This window comes from Leguminivora glycinivorella, chromosome 18, assembly GCF_023078275.1.
Source record: "Leguminivora glycinivorella isolate SPB_JAAS2020 chromosome 18, LegGlyc_1.1, whole genome shotgun sequence".
Taxonomy (NCBI): domain Eukaryota; kingdom Metazoa; phylum Arthropoda; class Insecta; order Lepidoptera; family Tortricidae; genus Leguminivora; species Leguminivora glycinivorella.
In genome coordinates this window covers 3,204,819-3,232,609 of record NC_062988.1, presented here as the reverse complement: position 1 = coordinate 3,232,609, position 27,791 = coordinate 3,204,819, and the positions used below count along the sequence as shown (strand labels likewise).

Here is a 27,791-nt window from a genome sequence, read left to right as displayed (position 1 = left end):
CGCTTTTTGTTCACGGCTCGTAAAGTTTATGAATGGTTTTGATGTTGTGTAGTATAATTTTAACGGCTTGACTTGATGAGTGCTTTCAGTCAAGAAGTACATTTTGAGTGTCTGTGCTGTGGCTATGGTCTTATTTTTTATATTGGTTGTTTTCATGAAACTAGGTACTTAGATAATTGTTTTTTTTTTCATAATAATAATAGCCTATCTTGTTTCTCGATAAGTACCGACCTACCTAGACTAAACTTATATAATAATATGTTCATCATAAAGAGATTGATATCGTTAACTACGCCCACTTGCAAATCTTACAATTTTATAAATATATCTTATGTAGATATAGGTAGGTACCTACTTAATAATGAATTTAAGAAGCAATCATTTGAAATGTAAAATATATATCATTGAATAACAAGTATCATATTTTGCTGAATCTTTTGATTTCCACATCTATATTTTATCTATATTTTCGTGTCAAATCTTTACGTCCAACTATCCCTTATAAACCGACCGTATTTACCCTATTCTAACCCTCTCTCCGCCCACAGCTCAATGTCCGGCGGTCTCTCCTCCTCCTGCCTTCAGCAGCGTGACGGCGGGTACCCGTACATGTTCGGCGATGTACTCGGCAACGGCGGGTACGCGCGGGCGCCCGCCGCTCACCAGCACGCCGCCTACAGCCAGCCACAAGCCGCGGCTAGCACTGGTAACATATCATTATATCATCATCATTTCTCACAGATTTTAGCTACAAATACTGCGTGATAAAGGCACGTGTAATAGGGATGACGACTACATAAAAAATGGCATTCTGTTTAGTCCGTCAGTTAGATCGTCCAAAAATACTGAACACATATTTTTCGCTTTTTCTAATTAATGAAAAAATGCAAAGATATAGAGCATCAAAGTTCCGGAGTACTGCTTGTGACGTCACTTCTAAGAAAAAATTGTACCTAGGCGTGACGTCACGCGAAACTTCAACGTACTGTACCGTCGTCATTTTTCGTTTACGAGAAAAAAGAAAAAATACGTGTCTAAAATTCTTTGATAATCTAACTGACGGACTAATTAGTTTTTATTAGTAGTCTCGCCTATGAATTAGTTACAAGCCCCACTGGCACTGGTGAGACATCTTCATCATCATCATTCTTGACCGATGGCAGCCACAAAAACTGCGTATTCAAGGTCAGCCCCAAGTCGCCAGCAAATCTTGAGTTTGGTACAGCGACTGTGTGATCAAGTCACGTTCAGTCTGCCCAAGTCGCCGCTAGCATTTGTGAGTACACTGGAGTTCACAGCTCTATGACATGTGCCCTCCTGCCTTCAGCAGCATGACGGCGGGTATCCATACTTGTTCTGACAGTAGGTATGATCACGAGTTTAACGTGTCTCTTACGAGAAAGGTGGGTAGTCACTTCGCAACAAGGTAAGAAAGGAAACAAAGTAAGATCATACTTTGAACATCGCCGTTTGTAGGTAGTTAACTACTTAGAAAGATACCTGTTGACAAATTGAAAACTGAAAGTGTTTGTGTCACAAATAGCATTCAAAGGGTTAATTTTAGAGATATAGCACAAAACCGTTATTGTTCACTGCTTTTAAAAGTTCACAAATTTCATCAACCAAATGACAGATTATATTTATACTTTTGTTCGAGTCTGTAGATACCTATACTATAGTTCAGCATTCGTTTCAGTCGGAAAACCTTCCATTTATGAAATGAAAATATTGAACACCAATGTCTGAACGCTACAAAACCGTCGAAATCAGGAGCCTTGGAAAATATTTACCAACTCCGTAATAAAATGTAAAAAACGCTGAGTCAAGAGCAAGGGGCGCACCGCGACATGACAGGGAAACAAAAAATAAAACCGAGGAAAAAAGGAGGGAAAATAGGAGTCCCGATTGGATTTGCCGTTGTCTGTTCCTTACAAATGGGTTTTAAATTGATTTTGAATATCGAACGGTTTTGTTCTGTAGACGGTTGGATTCTTACGCAAATGCGACGCCAATTTAGCAGACTTGCGAATCACTAATGTTTGTTTACGCTGATGTTCTATCAGAGTTGTAGACTGTAGGTACGTTGTTTGTTTTGCTTAAAAGTAGCGAAGCCATTTAGATGGATATACGACCTAATAATTATGAAGGTGGACGATCGCTTAGTCCATTGGCCTTTGTTTTTCCACACAAAGTTTCACATAAGAAAAATATTTTCTCACAATTACTTCGTTGAATTTCATAGATTTTCGTAAACTCACGAGCGAAGAGACTGCGAAAACAGCTAGATGAATGTTCTCAAAACTGGTTTTAGGTATATCAAGATAATACATAACTAAGTATGGTCAGAATAAACAACTATATATGCCGAAAACAAATGAAAAACTCGGCGTGAAAAGCTAAACAAAATCAACGAATCTGGATTTATTATTCAAAGAGCAAACCATTGTTTCCCAAAGGCAGTAACTTTTCCATTTGATATTATATATCACTCGGCCGACATTTTTAGCCGTAGGTGGCGGAAAGGGGCATGAATTATTGTTGTTCATTGTCGGAGTTTCAGCGAACAAAAGAGTTTTTCATTCAAAATGCATTTCATTTAGTCTTTTGATTTCGACGGGTGCATTCGCCGGGTATTAAATAATGCGGATTTGTTCGTTTGGCGCCTTGCACTGAAGATTCCTTTTGGTTTTTCGTGTTTCTTTGGGGCTTAATGAAAAGCACAATGGTTGGAATACGGACAGAGGGATTCATATTTGCCTACCCACCGCCGTAGTAGGAACAGACAGAAAATGAAATGGTACAGTCACCTGCAATAATATGTGTGATTCCTTTAAAATATAGTCTCGTCCCACTTTGTAGTTGTGTTTGTAGGTAGGAGCTGGAATATTTTACATGGCTATATCTATGATGAAAATGTCTCCCATAAGTTTCTAAGTCGAAGGATTTTTCATAGCCTAAAACTCCTACAAATCTAACTAGGTACACAAAGTCCCAAAAATACCGATTGAAAAAATTATGAGGTGTCGAGTATTGGCATAAACCATGAACAATTCAGTAGGTAAATTACTTCAGAATTTATCACGTAAACACACTACCGAAGCATCACAACAATAGTGATTAAATCTTGTCTAAAACACCGATAAATTGACAAGCCAGCAACAATATAGCGGCACGAGCGAGCCATAGACACACACCATTGACTGGCGTGTTTAGCGCGATAATGGCGTGAAAGCGAACCCTCTGGTTATCGCCGGCGGCAGGCAAGGGGTTGAGTCGGCCGTATGTCTGGATACCTGAAATGTAACCAGTGCGCTGCTGTATCGCATTAGTATTGTATATGTTAAGCGGTGTTTAGTTCGATAAACGCAATATCTTTAATGCGTAATATGTGGGCGCCTATCTCAAAATGCTTACGAAAATTGACCAATTTATAGTGATTTATGTAGTGACATACAATTATTTACTTATGTACAATTGTACATATGCTGGCGGGACTGAATAGGTTTGAATTAAATTGGCTATGTTATTAATTTGATTATAAGATTTTTAAATTTAATCGCAGAATATGTAGTAGGTAGGTACAAGTTTAATCTACGTTACCTACTCGTACCTACATTTGAAAATGAACTCGTTACTTATTTTACAATTAATACAGCCTGTTAGGGTTCATTTTACACATAAATTGTAATTGTAATATTATGTTGGGCATGATTGCAATAAATAAATGAATGAATGAAGCAATAAGTGCGTTTTGCAATAAGAATGCAATTGTAAGTTTCTGTTTGGTCCAATGGTTGACTGGTAAATAAGGAATTTGTACTTTATAAATAAATAAATAAATAAATAAGTGCGTTTTAGTGCGATTATTTATTTATGTTGTTTAAATAGCATGAACATAAAATTCGTTCAGAATGTGTCCATGCACTTTTGAATATAACCGATATGAATTCTAATTAGGAACTTTTAACAAGACAAATTCCTTATCAAAATTCATGATTCACCTCTTGCAATACAGCCATCCAACTTGTATCACACAATCCTAGATTTCCTAGAACTAATTATTGGTTCGTCAGACCGATCTATAATAACCAACTCATGTCTACATACGTATAACCGAGAGAATTTAAAACGACGTAACTCCCCAAGAGAAGCTATGGCACATGAGTCGTTTTCATAATTCACTAGGTATAATCGCGCCAAATGAAAACAGCGTAAGTCTTCAGGAGAAGCACGTCATATACGTCGTTTTCATAATTATGATACATAAACGTATAGGGTTATCATTCAGCTTGCTGATATAAGCATCAATCATGTACAGAACGTCCGTACCAACCATTAACTGCACAAACTCCTATCTTAACCCTCGTTTTGCTAATATCGACTCTGCCCCACGTATTAAGGTGGAATCTGCGATGCCTATATTCCAAGATAAGAGGTTTTCTAATAGAATGCCATATTGGCTGGTTTGACACGCTAATAGGTTTTGAGATAGATATGACGTTTGGGTCCTAGATCTGGGCAATTGATGCGGAACGCTAAGTGTATCGGACGGAATATGCGTTAAGGTATGATCGATAATATCGGGGCGAATTAACCCCTTGAATGCTAAGGTATTTGTGATGTAAATTGCTATGGTAGCATAACTTTGCAATTAGTCTGTTTAATTTAGGTACATACCTACTCGTGTCTGAAAAACTTTAAGGTTAAGTTACCAGGTGTTAATGTAATTTAATTTTCGTTTACCTTCGTTTTGTGTATGTATTCATATTTAATTAGCGTTTTAAACGAGTATACATACTCCACCAAATCCACAACCAATTTAAACGACAGATAAAGCAATAAATTTTAATAAATCAATATATGATTATAATTTAAATAATAACCTGATTAAAAATGTAACCGATTAAAAATTAAATATACGCCGTAGGTGGGCGACGGTCGCGCTATGGTCTCACGGCGATGCGAATAGTTCAAATATCGATATGGAAGTATGAGACGCGAATTTCGATCCAACATAAAGTGATGCTATTTATACTTAAGTTAAACATGTGTGAGAATTTCTTTTTTTTCGCCACTTTTATGAAACCTGATATTTTTGAAAAAAATTATGGTATTTCTACTCAGAATCACTAGCTTTTTCAATCCTAGTAGTTAGAAAAATTGTCCCATACGATTTTTTCTTATTTTGTTACCGTTTTCCGCACATGTTGTGTGGGGTAACAAAAGAGGAAAGAGGAAAGTAACAAATGTATGGACATTCTGGGACACTTTTTGCCTCCCAATGAGATTGAAAGTACTCGTGATTCTGAGTACAATTGACCTAAAACTCCCTAAAAAAATCAAAATAAAAAAAATGGCAAAAAAAAGAAATGCACGTGTAATTGAAATTACTCAAATTACGATTAACCCACAACTTATCAATAATAAGCCGTTAAACCCTCAACAATCAAATATCAATTGACCTCCCCTTTTTTTCGTAGGTGTAATATCGGCGGGCGTCTCAGTCCCCGTTCAAATACCATCACAGGGGCCCGACCTCGCGTCCAACTACTGGGGCAGGCTCCAGTGATCGCAGCTATTCGGGTTCCCGCGCCTGCTAATGCCAGAGAACCCGACAGAGCCATCTAGCGAAATGCCGCACAACTACGACCTGTCTATGAACGCTCTCAATATGACGGCGGGACACGACGCCATTGAGATGCCAGAAACCGTATCGTAAGAAGCAACTGATGATGTTCAAACCTAGTTTTAAGCGGCGCGCGTGGTAAACTATGCTGATAAACTATTTTTTAGTACTTACATACATATACATGCAATCACACCTGTATCTCATAAAGGGGTAGACAGAGCACATGAATCTACTCAAGTTTCAGTGCCACTCTTGGCAAATAAGGGGTTTTAGTACATACTTAGACTTTGATATTTTTTGAGTAAAATTACCCAATGAGTACAGCTTTGTTTCCATACGTTAGTCAGAACCAAACCCGACCTTAAAAAATCTAATTGGTTTAGACCATCATTCTAATTACTGGTTTAATAGATTCTTAGCAGAATTAACAAAAGTGTACTAAAAATCAGTATGAATTATTCATTTTATTATAACAGCATAATTTACTGCGCTCGTTTGATTTTTAAACTAAGATAAGGATTTGGGTACCTACCGGAGAATAATTTCTTAAATCATAATTCCTTTGTACGTAGGTACGAAATTCATAAAAACTACATAATTATTTACACATATAACTCAACAGTTGCAGTATATTACCAATATGTATACCAATTTATCAAATATTTCGACACAGGCTTAAAAGTCAGTTTTACTTTCATAAATATGTTTTAAAATGTTGTGCCATCTAGCTCACCGTACCTTTTTCTGTATGGTTTTGGGGTACGTTTTTTTCCTACCGAAGTTAAATTAAATGTAACTGCATATTATTTAAGAAAACTGCCTCATTTTTACAGTTTTTAAGAATTTCGTACATCAGAAAAGACCTTCACATTATTTTAAAACGCATTTTAGTAATTTTGTTTTACGAAATTATGCTACGAACCCAAGGATATTAAATGTACATACAGCGCCATCTCTGATCGAGTAGCGGCGGCTCAGAACGCTCGCGTGAAATCCGTACATGTAAATAATTGTTTGTGCCAACGTTCTAGTGTTATGCACCCTTTGCACAACCCTTTTTCTTTGATGTATGTAGGGTGACAAGTATTAATAGAAAAGAGGAAATTCCCGTTCGCCACGGCGAGCGCCCCCTTACATTGTCACACTACAAATTGTATTTGTATTATTTGTACAACTCATAACAGCACTTAGTTAATTTACGATATTTATTTATTGATAGGAATCAATGTTGCTGTGATTAAATTAGTATAGATATTATTTTACCACAAATTGTTGAATTCGTGTAAACTAAAGCCAAAATTGCATTTATTTCTTCGATATGATGGTGCTGATTTTCAGCAACAATATTTTTACATTTAATTTTAATGTAAAATTGACATTTTAATATATTTTCATTGTTTAATGGAATGAAATGCAATACTGACGGGGCGATATGATATAAAAAGTGTATGTATTAATTGTAATTTAGTTTGTAAGTGTAAAATAAATTATTAATCGATTATAAGTGGATATAGATTGAGGGGATTACAGTGAAATTTAATAAATATCGCATTAATCATTACTTCCTTTGTTTTATTCATGCCGTATTAAAAATAGATACTGCAGGCCTAGCACATGATGGCCGCGGGAGTATGTCGCCGCGAGATAGACTACCTGTCCTTATGTCATTAATACAATTAGACAAAGACGTGTCATCTATCTCGCGGCGACATACTCCCGCGGCCATCATGTGCTAGGCCTACTGGTAACGTCATAAAACCAAGTAGACAGACACAAGTAATCTCTTTTATGGGACTGATCCGATTGCATCACAGGTAGGTGCTCAGCAGGGCGATCCGTTGGGCCCTCTCCTTTTTTGTTTAGCCATGCAAGGTGTCATCCGTTCGCTAGCCAGTCCTTTAAACGTCTGGTATTTGGATGATGGTACGTTGGGTGGAGCGCCGGATGTCGTGTTGGGGGATGTGAGGAAGCTAGTGCAAGCGTTATCAGCCGTTGGCTTGCAGGTGAATGCTGAGAAGTGCGAGTTGTTTCTTTGTGGTCCGGAAACTAGGGGGTTGGTAGCCGATTTTGAAGATGTTTTGCCTGGCTTAAGGTTGGTGGAGAAGTCATCTTAAGTGCTCCTTGGGGCGCCGATTTTTTCGGAGGGGGTTAATCAGGTAGTTCAGGACAAAACCGTGGCGCTTTCAGAGTCTATGAAGCACTTGCAGCATGTCTCGGCGCATGTATCTTTGGTGTTGTTACGTAACTGTTTATCAATCCCACGCGTAACATACACTTTGAGAACGGCGCCGACTTGGATGCATATGCAGGTTGTGATGAGATTCGATGAGGTGCTCCAAAGCGGTCTGGAGTCCATCCTGAATGTCCGGTTTGAGGAATCCCAGTGGTTGCAGGCTACTCTTCCCATTCGGCATGGCGGGTTGGGGGTGCGTCGCATGCAGGATGTGGGACTTGTAGCTTTTCTTGCATCTTCACACGCGTCTCAGGGTCTGGTTGCGCGTATTTTGTCAGTTCGTGAGATCGATATGCACATGCCTTTTGTGGGTAGCGCATTGGATGAGTGGGCTGTTCGCTATTCCAGCGGGGCCAGACCGGACAACCTCGGAGCTCAGAGATCGTGGGATGACCTTCTGTGCCGTCAGGCATACGAACAGTTGCTGGAGAGCGCATCGGGGGTTGAGTTGGCTCGGTTAAAGGCGGCAGTAGCGCCCGAGTCGGGGGCCTGGCTACACGCCTTGCCATCATCGCACTTGGGTACGTTGTTGGATAACGACTCCTTGAGGATTGGTGCTGCGTTAAGGCTCGGGTGTACTGTGTGTGAGCCTCATCCATGTGTCTGTGGTGTAACGGTGGAGGCAAATGGGACTGGCACCACCACCATGGGCTGAGTTGTGCGCGGTGTGCTGGTAGGTTTCCTCGACATCATGCGATTAATGATATCGTTCGCAGGGCGATGGTGTCGGCGAACCTGCCGTGCGTGTTGGAGCCCCAGGGCCTTAGTCGTACGGATGGAAAGAGGCCTGACGGTCTCACTCTCGTTCCGTGGGCTAAAGGTCGTAGTCTGTTGTGGGATGCTACGTGTGTGAGCACGTTTGCTCCATCACATCTGGCACAGACTACGCGTGCGGCGGGCGGGGCGGCGGAGTACGCGGCAAGGCAAAAGCATACCAAGTACTCGAACTTGAAGCCGGTGTACGATTTTGTCCCTGTTGCGGTTGAGTCGGCTGGTCCCTGGTGCGCCGAAGCCAAGGATTTTGTGAAGGCCCTGGGTAGACGCTTGCGGGATAGGGGTTGCGATCCTAGATCGGGTTCGTACCTGGTACAACGTATATCGTTGGCTATACAGCGCGGCAACGCGGCTGGTATTTTGGGGACGTTTGTTCCGGGTACTGACCGGGTTGGGATATAAGGTTTTTATTAAGGGTATTGTGTTTGCCTTTTTTTTTTTTTTTTTTTTGTGTGCTTGAGTTTTGACGATGCGTGTTGCGGATAGTGTATGTTATGATAATGTTTTATTTTGACGAAACCTTAGGTGGATGGACACTCTGTTATATGACGAAGCCTGCGCTGTGGATCTAAACGTATGTATTTTTTAATGATTTCTTTTGTTCACTAATAAAGTAGACAGCAATGTTAATAGCATTATCAAAATATCATAGAAGTTTGACGTTTAATATACCTAAAACTTGCACTGGTAGTCTATCTGAGCGTCGTACAGTCAAACAAAAAAGTGGTTTGGTAGTCGAAACCTTATGCGTTTAAAATCGAGTCCAAAGTGGTAAACCACTTTTTTGGCTGACCGTACAGTCAGTGGTAATACATCATATAAAAAATATCTGACACCCTCTTATGGATCTAGAAAGATTGTATCAGATATTTTTGCGGCCTTCTTTTTGTGCGATGTTATTTGCCAGTGATTTTCCGTTGTTAACCTCCGACGCAAAAACGACGGGGTGTTATAAGTTTGACGTGTCTGTCTGTCTGTCTGTTTGTCTGTCTGCCTGTGTGTGTGTCTGTCTGTGGCATCGTAGCTCCCGAACGGATGAACCGATTTACATTTAGATTTATTTTTTGTCTGAAAGTTGAGTCAGTCGGGAGTGTTCTTAGCCATGTTTCATGAAAATCGGTCTACTATGTCGCGGTTGGGGGTTTTTTCAAAATATTATTGTTTTGTTTTGAACACTGCGTACAACACCTGTACACATTTAAATAGGCTTCGGTGCCAGCTTACTGTCTACTAAATATATGTTTGGCAAAAAAAATTGTGTCTCTATTTAGCCACAAAAATATCTATATCAATTTAATAAGTCAATATCAACCCCAAACAAAGTTATGATCATTTAAAATGACGAATGGGCACACTCGAGTGTTACTAATAGTCCAACAATGCCCTAATAAAGTGTGGAATAAAATATTATTATTAATAACTGCATTATTGTGACGCAGCAGATGGCAATAAAATCAAGGGATATGCAACTTTATTGCGTTTGCGACAACCCTATTCATCTACCAATATATTTGCTATCCATTTGGACTTTATAACCTTCGCAAAAGGGCTGTTACACCTTATTTCAACATCACAGCTAAATTGGTTATATATATTTGAGCAGTCTTTGTTTGTGTGCGTGTTATATAGGGGACGCACACATAGAAAACCCTCTTAGGGTTGAACAAAAGGGATTATCTGTATTGTAGCATTATAGTGATCCGAACACAGTATGGTGAATTTTAAACGTTCAGTGGTAATTATTAAACAGTAGTTATTTGAAAATAATTTATTGAATTAGCAATTGAATTTGAAAAGACTATCTAGAATGATAAATATAGGTAACTTATACACTATATAACTTATACTTAACTGTAAGTATGTGGAAACATTAATATTTTTCATAATCTTTCCTGTTATAAACTTATTAAGTAGGTCACATATATAAGTAGTAGGTAAAGTGAAAGGTACCAATACTACGGTGCCAACGCGCCATACATTGGAGCGAGACACAGCGATGGACTTTTCATTCGCACGTATGGCTGCCGCTCACCGCTATCGCGCTTAGACCTATGTCATGGCCGGGCCGTAAGACAGCCTTTGATAGCTAGTATGCAAGTATTACTGAAGTACAATTGTGTCGCTTAACTTCAAATCCATTCTGCTATAAGGTTGATTATATAAAAAAATATAATATGATCTGAAAGATAATCAACCTTACAGCAGAATGGATTTACCCACTCTTGAAGTTAAGCGACACAATTCAAGAAAAAGGTACCACATAGTCGCTTACCGGAAAGTCGAAATTTGCTTGCATATTTTTACCTGTCAGAGCGTCCTTATGCCAAGCGATAGTGGTATATTTTACTTCATAACGTCACATTTGTATACCATGCGGTACTTTTTTCCTAACAACATCACTTTCGTGCATACTAGTGTCAGCACCCTATCTGCCCTATAATGGAATTCTATCAGAAACACACCCCTCTATCAAACAATCCTGATTATCTACGCTTATAATTGGTTTAGATCTGTCTGTCACAGACTGCATACCGGATTATGAAGTTTACAAAACGCGTGGTTACCAGACATATGTACAATTTTACTGGTAAAATAAAAAACCACGATTTGAGCAGCGCAATGAGGAGACACTGACATTTTATCCCGAGAGTATACAGGCACACCTCAGACACTGGCGACAAATATATGAAAGAGGCGCGTTCCTAACACACATCCTAAGCTCGTGTAGGTGAACGCGTACCATGCCTGTATGAGTGAGATATGACAGGTTGACTGTTCGCGTTTTTGACAGGCGGTAACTGTGAGATAACCGAGAGCGGGTGGGCGGCACTTATATACTATGTCGCGCAGTATGTACCTATGTGTGCGCGCTGTGTTCGTACGCAACACATGTAAGGGGATGATAAAGATTCATTCCCATTCACTCTCATCCGCTTACATGTGTTGTGTACGAACAGAGCACGCACACATACATACCGCGCGGCGTAAGTTCGTTAGAAGAGTTACTACCATACGTCGCACTCCATGGAGCATTTTGCGGGCACGTCAGATGGTAAGGTTCAAAAATCAATCAAATACTTTTTCGAGTATTCAGAATACCTTTTTTACTTAGTATTTGGTACTTAGTATTTATAATGTGCAATTTCAAATATCTTAGCAACTAAGGCTGTACGTTAATTAGGTATCTATTTTTTACATGCATTAAATTTAAAATACAAATATCATTGAATAGTATGTTGGTAATATATTTGATGTAATTTATGCGAATATATTATTATTAATAATATTTTAACCTACGGCCTTATTTGCTAAGATATTTGAAATTGCACATTATAAATACTGAGTACCAAATACTAAGTACAAATACCTTATACTGACTACTCGAAAAAGTATTTGATCGATTTGTGAACCTTACCATCTGACGTGCCCGCAAAATGCTCCATGGAGTGCGACGTATGGTTACTACTGTCACCACACCTCGGACACTGGCGATCAAATATATGAAAGAGGCGCGTTCCTAGCACACAGTCTAAGCTCGTGTAGGTGAACGCGTACTATGTTTGTATGAGTGAAATACGACAGGTCGACTGTTCGCGTTTTTGACAGGTGGAAACTGTGAGGTAACCGAGAGGGGGTGGGCGGCACATTCAGCGGGGAGCGGGAGTGGCCATACTGTACGATAGTACTCTTTATTATACTGTGCTACTGTGCTTCAATGCTCCGTCTAATAGTAGAGATCTGTGTATGATGTCTGTCCATCCCTCAACTGCATTTGATTTGAATGGCTAATCTTTCTACTGACAATTCTTTCTAAACGGATTTTAGTTTTTTTGTGTTTGTGCAATATGGCGTTAACATGGTCTGCTATTCTTAAATACAATTCAGTTGAAAGTAGGTAAAATGAATTAAATGTACCTATTTTGAGTTAGGTAAATTACTTTTATAACATCAATTGATTATTTTTATTACGATTACATTTTATTTCGCAATGTATTTTCATAGGCAGCAAATATGCGGCTTAAAAAATTGCTTTTTTCAGTTTTTCTTTGAATATGTTCTACACAGATGAGTTTGCGCGTCCAGCAAAAGCATTAAAAACCTCCGTGTAAGCATAATGTAATGATAATAGGTACATTATTCTAAAATACATACATATACTATCACAAATGACGACAGTCTTAACGATTTTAAATATTTGGTAACACTAGGAATAAAACTAAGTCCTAAATTAAACAAAAAATAAAGATTTAAAAAATAAATTTACGCTTCAACCTTTTCACCATATTATTAAAATAAATATAAGTTAACCTTAAAAAGGTTCGACTACATAGAACCGTCTTACTTAGGCAGTAAGCATTTTTTACAAATTTACTTATAATTTAAATAATTTGTTGTTCAAATATTTTTTTCAGTTAAAACTTTGTGACACAGGCCTCTTTAAAAAAATATAGAGAGCTGACTACGGCCCTCCTCACGGATAACTTAGTACCCACTGTAGATAATAAAATAAACATTTTAATATAATAAATGTTAGTATTTTTAGCAAAAAAAATCTGCAAAACTAAATGCAGAAAAAGAAAATTTTTTTACGTTTAATTGCGAGATCAAGGAGCGATAATTTTCAAATAGGAAAACAAGATTTCGGTACATGCGATTAAGTGTCATTTTAGGCCAGCAGTGGGGTGTTTTCGTTGCTTCTGAGATTGACTGTAGACCGGAATGGTGGGTCCGAAGAATCGCCCAAACTGAAACGTAACAAATAGTTTATCAGAAACTTATTAATTATGCGATTTTTACTTTTTTGAAGGCAAATAAAAAAAAGTGTGTCACCTTGAAAATGCTGAAATCTATTTTTCAAGACAATAGGCTACTTGATATTTTAGGGTTCCGTAGTCAATTAGGAACCCTTATAGTTTCGCCATGTCTGTCTGTCCGTTCGTCCATCCGTCCGTTCCGTCGTCCGTCCGTCCGCGGATAATCTCAGTAACCGATAGCACTAGAAAGCTGAAATTTGGTACCAATATGTATATCAATCACGCCAACAAAGTGCAAAAATAAAAATGGAAAAAAAAGTTTTATTAGGGTCCCCCCCCTACATGTAAAGTGGGGGCTGATATTTTTTCATTTCAACCCCAACGTGTGATATATTTTTGGATAGGTATTTAAAAATGAATAAGGGTTTACGAAAGATTGTTTTTTGATAATATAAATATTTTCGGAAATAATCGCTCCTAAAAGAAAAAAAGTGCATCCCCCCCCCCCCCTTTAACTTTTGAACCATATGTTTAAAAAATATGAAAAAAATCACAAAAGTAGAACTTTATAAATACTTTCTAGGAAAATTGTTTTGAACTTGATAGGTTCAGTAGTTTTTGAGAAAAATACGGAAAACTACGGAACCCTACACTGAGCGTGGCCCAACACGCTCTTGGCCGGTTTTTAAAGTCTGTCCTATATGATTAAGTAATGTCCAATCAACCGAAATAAAATATTACCATAATATTATTTTATTATGACTTTTTACCTTGCCAGATATAAGGTTGTTTTTATTAGTGAAAAGTTAGAGAAAATCAAGAAAGCTAAGAAATTGTCTGTTGATCGGTGTAAACACATGGTCTAATTGGAATTTTGCCATTAGAATTTATACAGGCGCTATATTTAGGTACTGTAACTATCGGTACGTTGTGTAAGGAAGTCACCAGCTCTTTGGCGTGAGTTCTGCAAAAAAAACTTGTGCGTGTATGTATGATATTGTGTACTCTAAAAAATAAAGACCAACTAAGAGCACTTTTCTCTTAGTTGACATTAAGTTAATGACTACAATTACAGTCTTGTATACACCGTGTTTCACTTAACACTAAAAACCTGAAAACACATTGTTCAGAATCGAGAGTAGAATCGATTGAGCTATATCTTGATGGGGGTAATATTTTTGTTTAAATTAGTATTATTAGTTATTTTTTACGTGCCCATTCTATTGTACTCGTAATACAACATTGTGTATATCGCATTGCTAGAGGTTGTTTACCTTTTTTCAGTATTTAGGGGTATTAATACTGGCCGGTTACTTGGACGATTATTTTTTCCGCTACTAGTTTGACGTTGTTTGTCAGTTTAATCTTAATGTTTATCATAAGTCATAACAAATTGAACTCGTACCTAATTACAACCTTGTCATTTTGAATATTGAGTTTATTTGCTTACTGCGATTACCTGTCCAATTTGAAGTTTACTGTGACAAAGCTTTAAAGTGTTTTACAGTGACATCTTAGCTGTCTATTGGTAAACCTTATGTCGTTGCAGTAACGTACACAAATAAATAGTCTTATGGTTTATGATGGTAGTTAGCAATTATTTTATTGAGTGTAGAGCTACAAGTCAAGTAGAGCTGTACAGAAAATTAAAAATTCAATTAAAAAAAAAGTAACGATCAGATTAAAAGATGAATACTCTAGATGAGTTTAAAAAAATAAAAATCAGTTGGGGTGTCTGAGGTTTTGAGTGATACCGGAAACACCGTGTATAATTCAAATAAAGCTGATTACTAAAACAATAAGGGAATGTATTACTGAACTAATAACTTAGGTGTTTTGTTATTCCTAACCATTGTACACCTTGATACAATTATTAACTTGTTAGGCATAACTATGTAACATAGGTTGATTAAATCCTTAGTTTAACTTACTAAGGTAATTTAGTTTGCATAATTATTTTTCATGGAATTATTGAACAAGATCTTAATTGTCTCAGTTATGTTGCAAAAGTAAGAGCAATCAAAATTACCTTATTCGATTTGTCTAAGATCTTATCAGGCTCGTATGGAATCAAGATGCTTGACTACGACTATCAAAATATTGATACTATTGATAGGAACAACCAAACTTTTCTTAGAGTGTATATTATACCGTGTTTTTATTCCCGTTAACTTCGGCATATAGTTAGGTCCATTATAGGAATTTTTTTTATTCGTAACTTTTTTCCGAAAAATCCCATATACCTGCGATAGATGTTACATCAATTGCTGTTAAGAAACGGGGTTTGTGTGTTCGATATGCGATTAACATGTCATAGTTTTGACACTTAGTGTGAGTTAATTGTAAAGCCCGTTTCTCAACAGCAATTGAAGCAATTGTAGGTGTATGGTTTTTTTTAGAAAATAAAATACAAATTTAAGAAAACTAACTATGCCATTGTTTCCTATAATGTACCTAACTATACGCCGAAGTTAATAGAATTAAAAAGTTAAAAAAAAAACAGGGTATATACGTACCGTGTGTAAGGCGTGATAGAACCATAACCCTCAGGTCTTTCTCGAATATTCCTTGGCGGGGGAGGGAAGGGCGGTTTCCCGCGATTGTGGTAATGTTGGAACAGGAACCCCGTTGTGGCCAACATTACCCATACGAGAATTAGCAGAGCATCTGTGGGAATATGCAATGTTGAATGTTTGGGCCAGCATCGAGTATATGTGCCATTATCTGGGTAAAGGGACCTTATTGTCGATGGGGCTTACGGCGTTATGAGCGATGTTCGTGTACAAATACGACGCCGCGGGACGTAAGCGCCATCGAAAATATGATCCCTTTAGCTAAATAACGTCACATATTGCTACTTGTGACAGATATAGACAGTCAATAAAAACTTGGCAATTGCTCTAAAATTTTCAATGGCCTCTATTGTCAAGTAAAATAAAGGTGACAGCTGGTAACTAGAGCTACCAAAAGCAACTGAGTGGATAAAAATGGCGCGAAATTCAAATTTTCTATGGAAATTAAACCTTCGCTTCTACATTCTCAATCAATTTTTAAGTGTTATGGCCTTATGGCTAGTCAACGAGTCCGCAAACGTCAAGGATTGGCGCAGGATATTAAAAAAATATTATATATACTAACCGTATTAAACAATAATACCATTTTGGTAAATAATTTAAAGATAAGATTTTTCAGTAAAATTATTCACCAACGCATTACTGAGGTTGAAATTCTATAGACACCTTTTTGGTCGACAAATCGTAATATAAAGTCAGAACCGGGACATGTGGCCTACTAGAAGAGAGGCCGATGCTGTGGGCAATAAAAGGCTAATATGATGATGATGAATGTCTAGAAAATGTCTGTGACGCTGACACCTGCTTTTCCGGCGCGATAACAATTATAACGATTCTGACATGAAATATTGTTACATTAACACTTACAAGGACGTATATAAGGGGGGGGTTCAGGGGGTTCAAACCCCCCCCTTAGGCAGGGCCGGATTAAGGGTAGAGCGAGTGGAGCGGCCGCTCTAGGCGCCACATGGTAAGGGGGCGCCAAAATCGAGAATATGGAAAAATCCATACAAATAATTATACGTTACGTGGGCGCGCATATATCACAAAATGGCGAGAGGATTCGGAAATTAATCCACCTATTGAAAATCTAGATTTGTAATTCAGATTAAGTGGAAAGTTGCACCATATTGCCATTCATAAGGGCGCTGTTGCTAGGGCGCCGTAAAAGGAGGATTCTAGCCCTTGACGAACCACATTGTGCGGCGAATGGCAAAGCTACGTCGCTATCCAAATGCAAAAATATGAGTCCACCCAATAGTCCAAAGCGGAGTTCCTCATAAAGCCAAAGACGCAAAACGTCTCAGGGAGGCGCAATTTTGTGAGTCGGAGCAGATGGTGAGCGAATTTCAAAGCACTCAGATCACTTAGTGGCAAAATACCGAAATGGGCGTCCCGACGGTGACGATCGAGTCCGCAGTTAATCTCTTAATTAACTCTTAAGCATTAATATAAAAATAATAGAGATGGCGAAATATAAGGCCTAAAAGTCGGGAACATAGGCGCCCTGTGAAGTCAAAATACCCCAAAATATGTCAAAGACCGCAGCGCTGAATAGTGCAGATGCAGACAATAAAAGCTTGAAAGTTCGCGGATTCGCCGCTGGCGGGTTGTCTTAATTAATCGATTCAATAGGAAAAACAATCGCGCTTACTATTTATAATTATCTGCTCTTTTAGTTAGGACAAATTCCGAATCTGCTTTCCTGACTTGGCCACTATAGTGCTCCATTTTGTTTGTTATTTTATGTAGGTACATGATATTCACGTTCAGCCACACGTAACTATACTAGGGTGCGACTACGAAAGTTCAACCATTTGTCCCTTTCGCACTCTGTCTGATGAATAAATTTTGTATTGCGTTAATCTTCAAATTACGGCATTACTATGAAAAAAATTTCGCGCTCGCTACGCTCGCGATTTATTTTCCTACGTAGTGAATCTTCTTCCCAAGGGCGCCGAAAATTTATGCCCTGGCGGTGAACTAGTGGCACCTCGTACAACTGGTCGGCAAACCCATCGCAATAATGTTCCAGGGGAAACTGCGGATATACTACCGGCGAAACGTATATTATCCTTTCTTGGAACATTTGATATCCGAGTTAGATCCGAGTCATTGGTCAACCCTGGAGCCTGAAAAAAACCTAGACCTGCTATTGGGGCCATCGACCAGTATGATCCAAATTTCTTTCCTTCGATCAGAAAGTTGCTATTGATACTGGCCACTTTGTCAGTATCAACAGCAACTGCTGAAAGAAGTTTTTCAACCTTAAAAAGGTTAAAAACATTTTTGCGTAATAGGACGGGACAAGATCGCCTCACGGGGCTAGCCCTTATGCATAGGGAAATAGCTGCCGTAATAATAGACGCTAAATCGCTAATGATATTGTCAATCAACTAATTTTAAGAAGAAAAATAAAAAGAAAAATAAGAAGAAAAGTTTTATAACGAAGTAGTCTTTTATTTTGCATCATTATTAATTAAATGTTCGAGACCTCTTTTTATCCGGTTGAGTTCATGACCCGGACCCCCCCCCTTAGACTTTCTATATATACGTGCTTGAACACTTACCATTCTTCTCAAAAGGTGGCGACAACACAGCATAATGAAACTTCTCAACAGTGGCCCGTCTCACAGTATTGATGATGATGTACTTCAAATTGGATCCCAAGCAATAGTCTATAGGGTAAATGGCCGCGTAAGCGCCAAGAACAGAACAGCACAGAATGTTAGCTGGATAAGTAGCTGGTGTAAGGATTACTGCTGTCAGGAGCATCACTAGGATGAATAGGGTCCAGAAGTTTAGGTCTTCCAGCAGCATTATCAGGCCACCTGGAAAGAGTGTCAATTTTAATGGTACTACTAGTACAACCAATTTAGCTAGTGACCCTAAATTGCTCAATAATCGTGATGGTATATGGCTGCCAATAGTTTTACTAAGGTAGAAAAATGTATACGTATTCAAAAGGGATATCTTATTGCAAGATCCCAAAGAATTTTACCATGGTCCATAGCCAAGGGTCATTAACTCTCTGCATGTAGTGTGTCGTAGTTTTCTCTCTTTACACTGAGAGAAATTTGCATTGTGAATTTAACAAGTTCGACTTGTTGCGGGTTTATCCGTTTGAAACAACTAAAATACTTAGTAAACAGAATAAATCACAATATTGATGATACAAGTCGAATTTGTCAAACTTGTTAAAAGATATTTGATTGAATCAGCCAAACATATGTTTGAAACAATATGAGTCATGTTGCTTTTATAAAATCGACTTGTTGATTCAAATAAAATGAGACTTGTAGAATGTATCTAACTTGTTGTTTGAACCAAAGAGCACGTAGGCGCTATTTTAACCAAAAAACTTGTTGAACGAACATGAAAATTGGTTGTTTTTTCTCTCAGTGTAGGAGCAGTCTGCCTATATGCCTGAAGACGGATCTCCTAAATGACCCGAAACATGTCGTAACAGTCGCGATATAATAACGTGAGTACAACTGGTTATTGATTAACCCCTTATTCATAAACGTACTCTTAAGTTATCAAACCGATTCGTTTGTCCCTTTCTATCACACCAATACGTCGGAAAGGGACAAACGAACTATATCAGCTTGATAACTTGAGTGTACGTTTATGAATGACCGTAAATACACCGTGTTTTTTTGTTTTCCGTTAAATTCGACACGTCGTTAGGTTCGTTATCAGGAACCACCCTGTATATCACTTTTAGTTAAATTCACCAAAAATTTTTTTCATAGTTTTCATACATAATAAATGAATTAATTAGTGTGAGAGACCCTTAAGAATAATATTCAAGTTAGTGTCAAGTGATTGACGGCACATGTCAAAACAAATAACATTAGGAAGTGGTAAAGGCTGTCACACACGTGTTCAGTAATTATTTTTATTTTTTTAATAACTCAATAACCGTAAAAGTTAAGACGCTAGTTTCTTAGAGAAATTAATTGTATTTGATCTAAAGAACCTTCCCTTAAAGTTAACGGAATTCAATAAAAACAGGGTGTATTTGAATATGTCTCACGAAAGTTTAACGTCTATAATGAGTTAATGCTTACCAGGAATTTGATGGTATAAGGCACAGGCAGAGAAGCCGAAGGACAGAGTTATTACACTGAGAGAAAATACAACCAGTTTTCATGTTCGTTCAACAAGTTTTTTGGTTAAAATAGCGCCAAAGTTTGAACCAAAGAGCACGTAGGCGCTAGTAGCTTGTTGTAGCAACAAGTAGCTTGTTGTTTGAACAACAAGCTACTTGTCATTTGAATCGGCAATATATTTGAATTAACAAGTCGATTTTATAAAAACAACCTGACACATATTGTTTTAAACATACGTTTGGCTGATTCAAACGGATAAACCGCAACAAGTCGAACTTGTTAAATTCACAATGCAAATTTCTCTTAGTGTAGAGGTACAGAGATCAGAGGGGTGTTGTAGAACCACCAGAACTTAAGCCAGATCATGAAGACGTACTTATTGAAGCACCAATAAGTTATCTACAATGTTCTAAAGATTCTTACCAGGAATTTGATGGTACCTACAGAACGCAGGCAGCGAAAACCCCGAAGGTCAGAGTGACTAGAAGCACGGAAAATACTGGGATGCCGGAGAACCACCAGAAAGTCAGCCAGATCATATCTCGGAGACATAACGTAGCGCCAATAAGGTGTCTGCAATGGACTAAATATTCTTACCAGGATATTTGATGATGCAGAACACAGACATAAGTAGCACCAATAACATATCTGCAAAGGACTAAAGATTCTTACCAGGAATTTGATGGTACAGAACGCAGGCAGCGAAAAACCCGAAGGTCAGAGTGACTAAAAGCACGGAAAACACTGGGATGCCGTAGAACCACCAGAACGTCAGCCATATGAAGCCAAACAGGATCCCGGAGAGAAAAGACGCACCGATCAGAGCTGCAGAAAAGATATAGATGTAGCAACTTATGAGTACCTTTTGATAGTGGTAAGTACAAAAGTCTAGTAGTTAATCGTTTTGTTATTGTTCCTACTTCAAAATCTCCTAGAATAATGTGATCCATTCATCATCATTTCGACTAGAAAATTAGATATCTTACTTTTGTTTATAAGTGTTCTTTAGTAACTCTCTAAGAAGGTTTGGTTGGGATTTTTCTTTTGTTCGAATGGATACAGATGAGGAGTGTCTTTTCAAAAGGGCTTATTTCCATTTTTTCTTTTTTTTAAACTATGAATGCAGTTTTTTTTAGTATAGAAAATTACGTGTTGTTTTGAGATTAAAGCCCGAAAAGTCTCGCCCTGATCTTTAAAAAAAAGAGTAACATCAAAGTTTAGAACACATTTTGAAAAATGTGTAATGATTATTTATGTGGATAAACCAATGTATGTAGTACAACAACATTGATATCAACTAACTTAATACAAAATCCAAAAATTAAATAAAACTATTTTAAAATAATAACGTTTACGCTACGAGGCCACAACAAAAGGGCTTAATTCACAAAAGTTCGCATCAAAAGTGCTTAATTCTCAAAAACATATGGTAATTAAATATTTATTTAGGTACACATGTTACGTTTGATGTAATCATAGCATTAACGTCAACTTACAATATTACAATTTTGCAAATTAAATATTAATTTCAAAATCAATACCGTGGCATTATGTTTTTCTCGATTTCCCAAAAAAAGTTCAAAGTGGAAATAAGCCCTTTTGAAAAGACACTCCTCAGATGTAATGCGAAGTGCTTTCTTCATATTTTTCCGGAAACGTTCGTATTTTGTCATGGTAGTTCAGACAGAGTTAAGTCTTATACTGAGACTTACTGGACTAGCATGACACGTTCGTGCGTTTCCGTAAAAATACGAAGGAAAAGCTTTTCGCACGTACATCTATAAGTTACGAGGCCAGTATCACCCGTAATATGTAATAACCTTGGAAAAATTCAGGTAGTGTACTTTACAATAGTAATATTTTTTATGCAGTTGCTCCCAAAAACAATAATTTGGTAATGTGGACAATGATGCTCGTAAACATTTCTAATACAATGTTTCGTGAAAAACTTTTAAACATTATTTATTTATTTATTTATACAAGGAATTCCAACAGCTATGAATGATAGAATATACATTTTGAATAGAAATAAAGAGCCAATTATAGACGAATTATAAGGACGAATTATTATAGACATAATATGAAGAACTCACGCGTTTGATCCATCTCAGCCATCAGCGAAATCAGTATATAAGTGACGACGACTCCACTCAGCATTCCGAAAATGAACATCTCAGTCTTGAAGAACTTGTGACCGAAGTAGCACACAAACAGACCAACGAAGAGGAGAGACGCGCAGAGGGTTTGGGATAGCAGGTCACCTGGGGTAAAGGATAGAAAATAAACTTACACTTAGGGTCTCCCAAGCCTACGTAAGGGGCCCTGCGTGGGAGGGTGCGATATATAACCAACGCGCCGACTGAGATGGTAGTGATTTCCCCAAGAGTCGGGTCTGAGTTTAAACGTTTGCTGCGAGGTTGCGGACGAGTAGGTACCTACTTCGGCGTGCCTGGGACCTCGCCCTTATAACAAGGCGGCGGCGACAGGGGGGGGTTAATGGGTAAACTACGGGTCTCATTAGCCTGGGGCGTCCCACATAACCGCCTGGGTGGTATGCGTAAGGCATTTCACCTCTTCAAAAAAGGGTCTCCCAAGCGTCGGTATCTATTAGTTGTCTACAATACATAGTTGGCGGAACTGCAAAGCGACACTTTTCTCGTTGCGAAATATTGTTACCGCAATGCTTCACAACGAGAGATCCTGGGATGCAGTAGCTCTCTTTTGCAAAAAAATCCTTCTTGAGCTATACCTATTATTTATTATAACAGACAGCACCTTTTCTATTAGATAAGTTTAGGCGTAGGGTGAGTGCTGCTAGCACCCAGCAGACACGGGTGTCTTTATAAATAAAATTCATCGCACATGTCCGCATCATTAAGAGTTTGTCAGATATCCGAACTCCTTAACCTGTTTAAAAGATGAATATGGTTGAAACAGTCCCTAGACCACTTACCAAGCAACATGCAATCCCCCTCCACCAAAGGCGAGCAGACATACGTGACCGTCGGCACGTATATGGACCACCGAGGAGTTGTCACACTGCCGTTGCTGGTAGCAAATAGTGCTACTGCTGCGAACACTGCCCCCGTGCCAGGGTAAGCGCTTACGGTACGGCGGACGTATGCTGGGTGAGTTTGGGGTATCTACAACAAGAAAGCATGTAAATATTTTGCGAACATAGTTTGCGTCATTCGGTGTTTTCAAGTGTCATAGAAGATGTCGATTGTTGTTGATACTTTAGGTAAAGCAATAGCATAGCAATATAAAGCAAGAAAGATGGTAAGAATCGTATGACACAATCCGAAAGTCTCGGTCAATCCATACTTTTAAGTACGTCGTACGATGTCTTATTTTTCAATTTTTCATGATTCAATGCCATAGAAATACAAAAACTTAGCAACTACTCCACTGAAAAGAGCAAAGCTCCTAAATAATGATGATGATAACCGGGGGTTAGTAGCAACTGGTCTAGACCGCTAAATTAAACTAAACTTTGAAGCAATATCGACGGAGCCCCGCTTGCGCGGGACTCCTCTTGTGCAGTTTGGCATTCGGCCATTTGAATGCAATCTATCTCTATCGCTCTTCCGTATTGGCATTCGGCCATTTGAAGATACCTGGAAATTTTGCGTTTTAGACCAGTTGCTATATAAATAGCAAATTATAAATGCAGACATCAATCGCAATAACCAGTATCTGGCCAACGTGGGACTATACCTAAATGATTTTCACACAATTGAAAAATATTCAACTAATACAAAACTCATTTTTCACCATGCTCCAAAACACTAGAATAGCTCATCATAGTTTTTATCCCCGCAAAATACGTGTCTATACTAAAGTCCCTCTCAGGTAAGTAAAGCCTATAAAAGATCAGGCTTCCTAGGCTCTGTTCACACATATTAGGAGCTAAGCTAGGGCTTGGCGCTGGAGCCGTCACGCTGATATAGTCTCTGTGTGGTGAGGCAGCTGTTGACACGAACGCCGGTATTTCTATGGGACCATCTAAGTTGCAGCCACCTGGTACCGGGTCTATGGGAAGAGAAGATTTGGATCAGCTACAGGTTTAATGTAGCGAAGTTTGGAAAAGTTTCATTTATTTAGAAAATAAATGGAATCTTTCGAATAGGTAATTATTTGCTATGTTTCGGACCGCACATTCCCGGCAAAACACAGCTCTGTGATTGGTCCGTCGGTTTTGTCGACAGCCAATCACAAAGCACCAAATACCAGCCTCTGATTGGTTGACCAATCAGATGGATTAGCCGCTGCTGTGTAGGTACCCATCTAACGAGATTTCAGTTTTTAACCCATTCGCTGACACGTAGGTAAATTGACAGCCGAACCACTGCCGCAGAAAAAGCATCCTGTATATGTATTTTCAGTGACAGTACAGTACGTCGACATCAGGCGGAGCACTGTCAGCGAAAGGGTTAAATATATATTTTTAGGATTCCGTACCAAAAACGTACAAAAGGAACCCTTCTGGTGCTAATCTGTCCGTCTGTCTGTATGTCACATTACTAAATATCTCGAGGATTTCCAAGTATACTGGAGAAAAAGCGTAGGTATTTATCTTTAGGTGACCGTACTATTTATTTATTTAGATAAGATACCTATAAAGTTATTGAACTCATTCAGTCAATCTCAATGGCATTGTAGATAGCAAAAATCGACACGGAGTTAGTTTCAAGAATAAGCAAAAAGTAGTCATATTACATGATTTTGTTGCCCTTGTGTTGTTACAGTATTTTATTTTTGCGGTCAATATAGTATCAAAGTAAGTCAGTAGTAGTAGGTATTAAATCGACAATGATATAGGAAACTAATTCAATTGATTTGTACGGTGCTGTTACATGGGCAACACAATTGCCAGCAATGGCAGCAATTCACATACCATTGCCGCATTTGTTCAATACACAATTACACACCAACTAACTATGGAGCAAACGCGGTAATGGTATGTGAATTGCCCGTGTAACAGCAATTATAAGTTGAAACAGATATCGTACAACAACCAACCAAGTCCAGTAGCGTACACGAGCCGGGATTCGAACCCAGTACGATAATGATATTCGCATGAGCGCCCTTAGTCCGTTTTCACATTATCCGATCCGATATCGGATGTCGGAAGGATTTCAATGGAAAAATTACAAAATGGCGCCTGTGATGTATGGGATATCGGTCCGACATCCGATATCGGATCGGATATTGTGAAAACGCACTTAGAATATTGCATTCCTGTCATGGTTTAAGTACCTAGAGGCAAAAAGCACTAACTCAGGAAATACCAAACTTTATCCTATATACAATATAAATCATTTAACATATAATAAAATTAATATAAAATCAAAAATAATGTACACAATCAGGTGTCACCTTGCGGAATCCTATATATAAAATAACCTAACCACAAAATTAAAATTTTGAAAAACCCCCAACCGCGACATAGTAGACCGATTTTCATGAAACATGGCTAAGAACACTCCCGACTAACTCAGCTTTGAGACAAAAAAAAACTTAATGATGCCACAGACAGACACACACACAGACAGACAGACAAACAGACAGGCAGAAAGACATACAGACAGACAGACACGTCAAACTTATAACACCCCGTTGTTTTTGCGTCAGGGGTTACAAAAAAAAAAACTAAACACACCCACAAAAAAATTCTAATCCTAGTTACTGTTAGTTGAAATAAAAGCATGAACTCACCGTCATAAATATATCCATGGACTGCTATCAATACTTTCAAATCCAAATCATTTGGATTAGTCACAGACATGTTAGATATAGGTTCCGTCGTGCTGAATAATCCTACATTCGTCCCCGTTAATGTCTCGCAGGCACGGTACTTGTTATTGAAACAAGTTTCATTCCGCATTGTTATATTGTAGAGGTGACTATGCATTTGAAAGACAATAAAGGAGATGTTTTTGTTAACATTGGTGAATTGGAAATGGGTTTTAGATTTGCTTTGTATATTGATTATGCTGCTGTATAGCTCTTCATTTGAATATGTGTCGTTTAAGGATATTACAAATGTAGATTCTGAAATAAAAATATTATAATATCAATATTTACCAAAATGGATGCCACTAACCTCATCTTAAAATAATGAATGCTTAACTACATCATGTTGCAGTCGGATTAAGCTCCCTGGGCGGACAACAAAATAGTATTAGGCTGTGCAGCGAGCAGTCATGGTTAACGGATAAATACTAGGAGATATGTCAAATAATTGGACAAATACAAAAATTAATTATAATATAAAACAGCAACCAAACAGCCAACAAAGTTTTTGAAGTTTATTATTATTATTATTTGTAAACAGCAGGCAACTGATAAAGCCTGTATTTTGAAAGGTGTTTGTGGATATTATATTATTTATCTACATTATATTATTTATACAAAAGTAGCTTGTTCAAATCAGAGGGAACTCCTTGACTCTAGTTCAGCAGTCAATGACATACAAACAATTACTTAGATAATTGAACATACCTTGAACTTCTTCACCATTAATAGAAGCACAAATATACAATATTATGAGAATATAATGAAGCATCATGGTAAACTATGAAAACTATATCATATCACAAGAATCACAATCGATAAGTACTAAATTCACTACACTGCAGTGAATTTATTTTATCGGTTTTATCCTATTATTTGATTTACACCTCCGCCTACAGAAATCAGCTGATCCTCGTATCAAGGAAAACAGTACGATAACTAATTAACACGACTTAACAAGACAGGCTTGTGTTTCACGAACTATCATCATCAGACCGAAATGAACTGAATCTTTCCGTGCTCTGAGAATCGGTCTTTGCTATTTAGTTGTATAGGATCGGCGAACAGTTTGGATCGAGAACATGTGTAAATGATATTTGCAGAGCAACAAAAAAGTCAAGTTTTCATATTAAACTTCGGTTACTTACAAAAACTATCTGTGGACTATTCGTATAATTTTGACACTATCGGTCCCACGTTCTGATCTTTCCGACCGCAGTGAAAGTGATCGCTGGTCTGGCTGAACTAAATGAGCAAAAGACCTAAAAGAGCGAACTAGTTCATGGGAGCGATAGAACGAGATCGGAGCGCTCCGATCAACGAACGAAACGGCACAAGCCTAATGGCATGTGAGTGAAGTGAATCGAATAGAATTGACAGCAGACTTTTGAATGAATGTTTGAATGTCAGACGAATGGCACAAGTGGAATGTACACAGAGTAAAAGAGATAGAAAGACTATACAAGCGAGTAAGAGCGAGACAATAGATGCTACGGAATGCGGCAGCCCCATCATAGAAAAAAAATAATTAATTGAAAAATGCATATATTCTTAAGAAAACAGTAATTTTAATTATAAAATATATGATGTTTGATATTCAACAATCTAACATTTTTTTTTGGATTCTTTTTACTGATGGAATGTCAGTTTACAGCACGGATCGCAAAGAGAACGGAATATCGATTCCTATGCTGGCCGCTAGAGCGCACTCACGTCACATTGAACTAAACATGGCGGCGCGATCAATGAAGTAGTAGTGTGTAGTGAAGTCTAGTGTAAAAAATTGATATGATTGATCTCTGTGTTGTTTTTGTGTGTGATGTTTTAAATTAAATGGGCCATGGGCAGAGGCCAGGAGTTGTTGGACGCAGCCCGCAAGGGCGACGTGCGGACTGTTACAAAAATACTTACACTAAT

The 27,791-nt window shown here is 38.1% G+C and overlaps 2 protein-coding genes across 8 annotated transcripts in view; one reads left to right on the top strand and one right to left on the bottom strand.

Annotated features, from left to right (window-relative positions):
• LOC125235999 (paired box protein Pax-6) overlaps nt 1-6,288 on the top strand; it is an 82,143-nt gene extending 75,855 nt beyond the window's left edge. For all 6 annotated transcript variants that reach the window (XM_048142677.1, XM_048142680.1, XM_048142679.1 and 3 more), the window contains exons 8-9: nt 549-706; nt 5,481-6,288. In XM_048142677.1, coding sequence (XP_047998634.1) covers nt 549-706; nt 5,481-5,569 — 247 coding nt within the window. In that variant the 3' untranslated portion in view covers nt 5,570-6,288. The remainder of the gene's footprint in view (nt 1-548; nt 707-5,480) is intronic.
• A 4,214-nt stretch (nt 6,289-10,502) lies between these two features.
• On the bottom strand, nt 10,503-26,728 carry LOC125235961 (transmembrane 7 superfamily member 3-like). Of its 2 annotated transcripts, XM_048142622.1 has the most exons (9): nt 26,583-26,728; nt 25,797-26,132; nt 23,845-24,110; nt 23,032-23,221; nt 22,172-22,339; nt 20,751-20,903; nt 18,534-18,794; nt 15,907-16,057; nt 10,503-13,381 (listed from the first exon to the last, which is right to left on the bottom strand). In XM_048142622.1, exons 1-9 carry the CDS (start codon nt 26,647-26,649, stop codon nt 13,303-13,305), a joined length of 1,671 nt encoding a protein of 556 aa, XP_047998579.1. In that variant the 5' UTR covers nt 26,650-26,728; the 3' UTR covers nt 10,503-13,302. The 2 variants fall into 2 exon arrangements, with proteins under 2 accessions (XP_047998579.1, XP_047998580.1); XM_048142623.1 differs by lacking the exon at nt 20,751-20,903.
• Nucleotides 26,729-27,791: the final 1,063 nt, after the last annotated feature.

Bases quoted from the DNA above. Each gene is read 5' to 3' on its own strand.
- LOC125235961 (XM_048142622.1), bottom strand. From the start codon at position 26,649: ATGATGCTTCATTATATTCTCATAATATTGTATATTTGTGCTTCTATT. The intron at 23,222-23,844 runs TGAGTTTTGTAT...TTCTTGTTGTAG, and splicing joins TTTTGGAGCATGGTGAAAAA to ATACCCCAAACTCACCCAGC. The intron at 13,382-15,906 runs GTACGTATATAC...GTTACGTTTCAG, and splicing joins TCTATCACGCCTTACACACG to TTTGGGCGATTCTTCGGACC.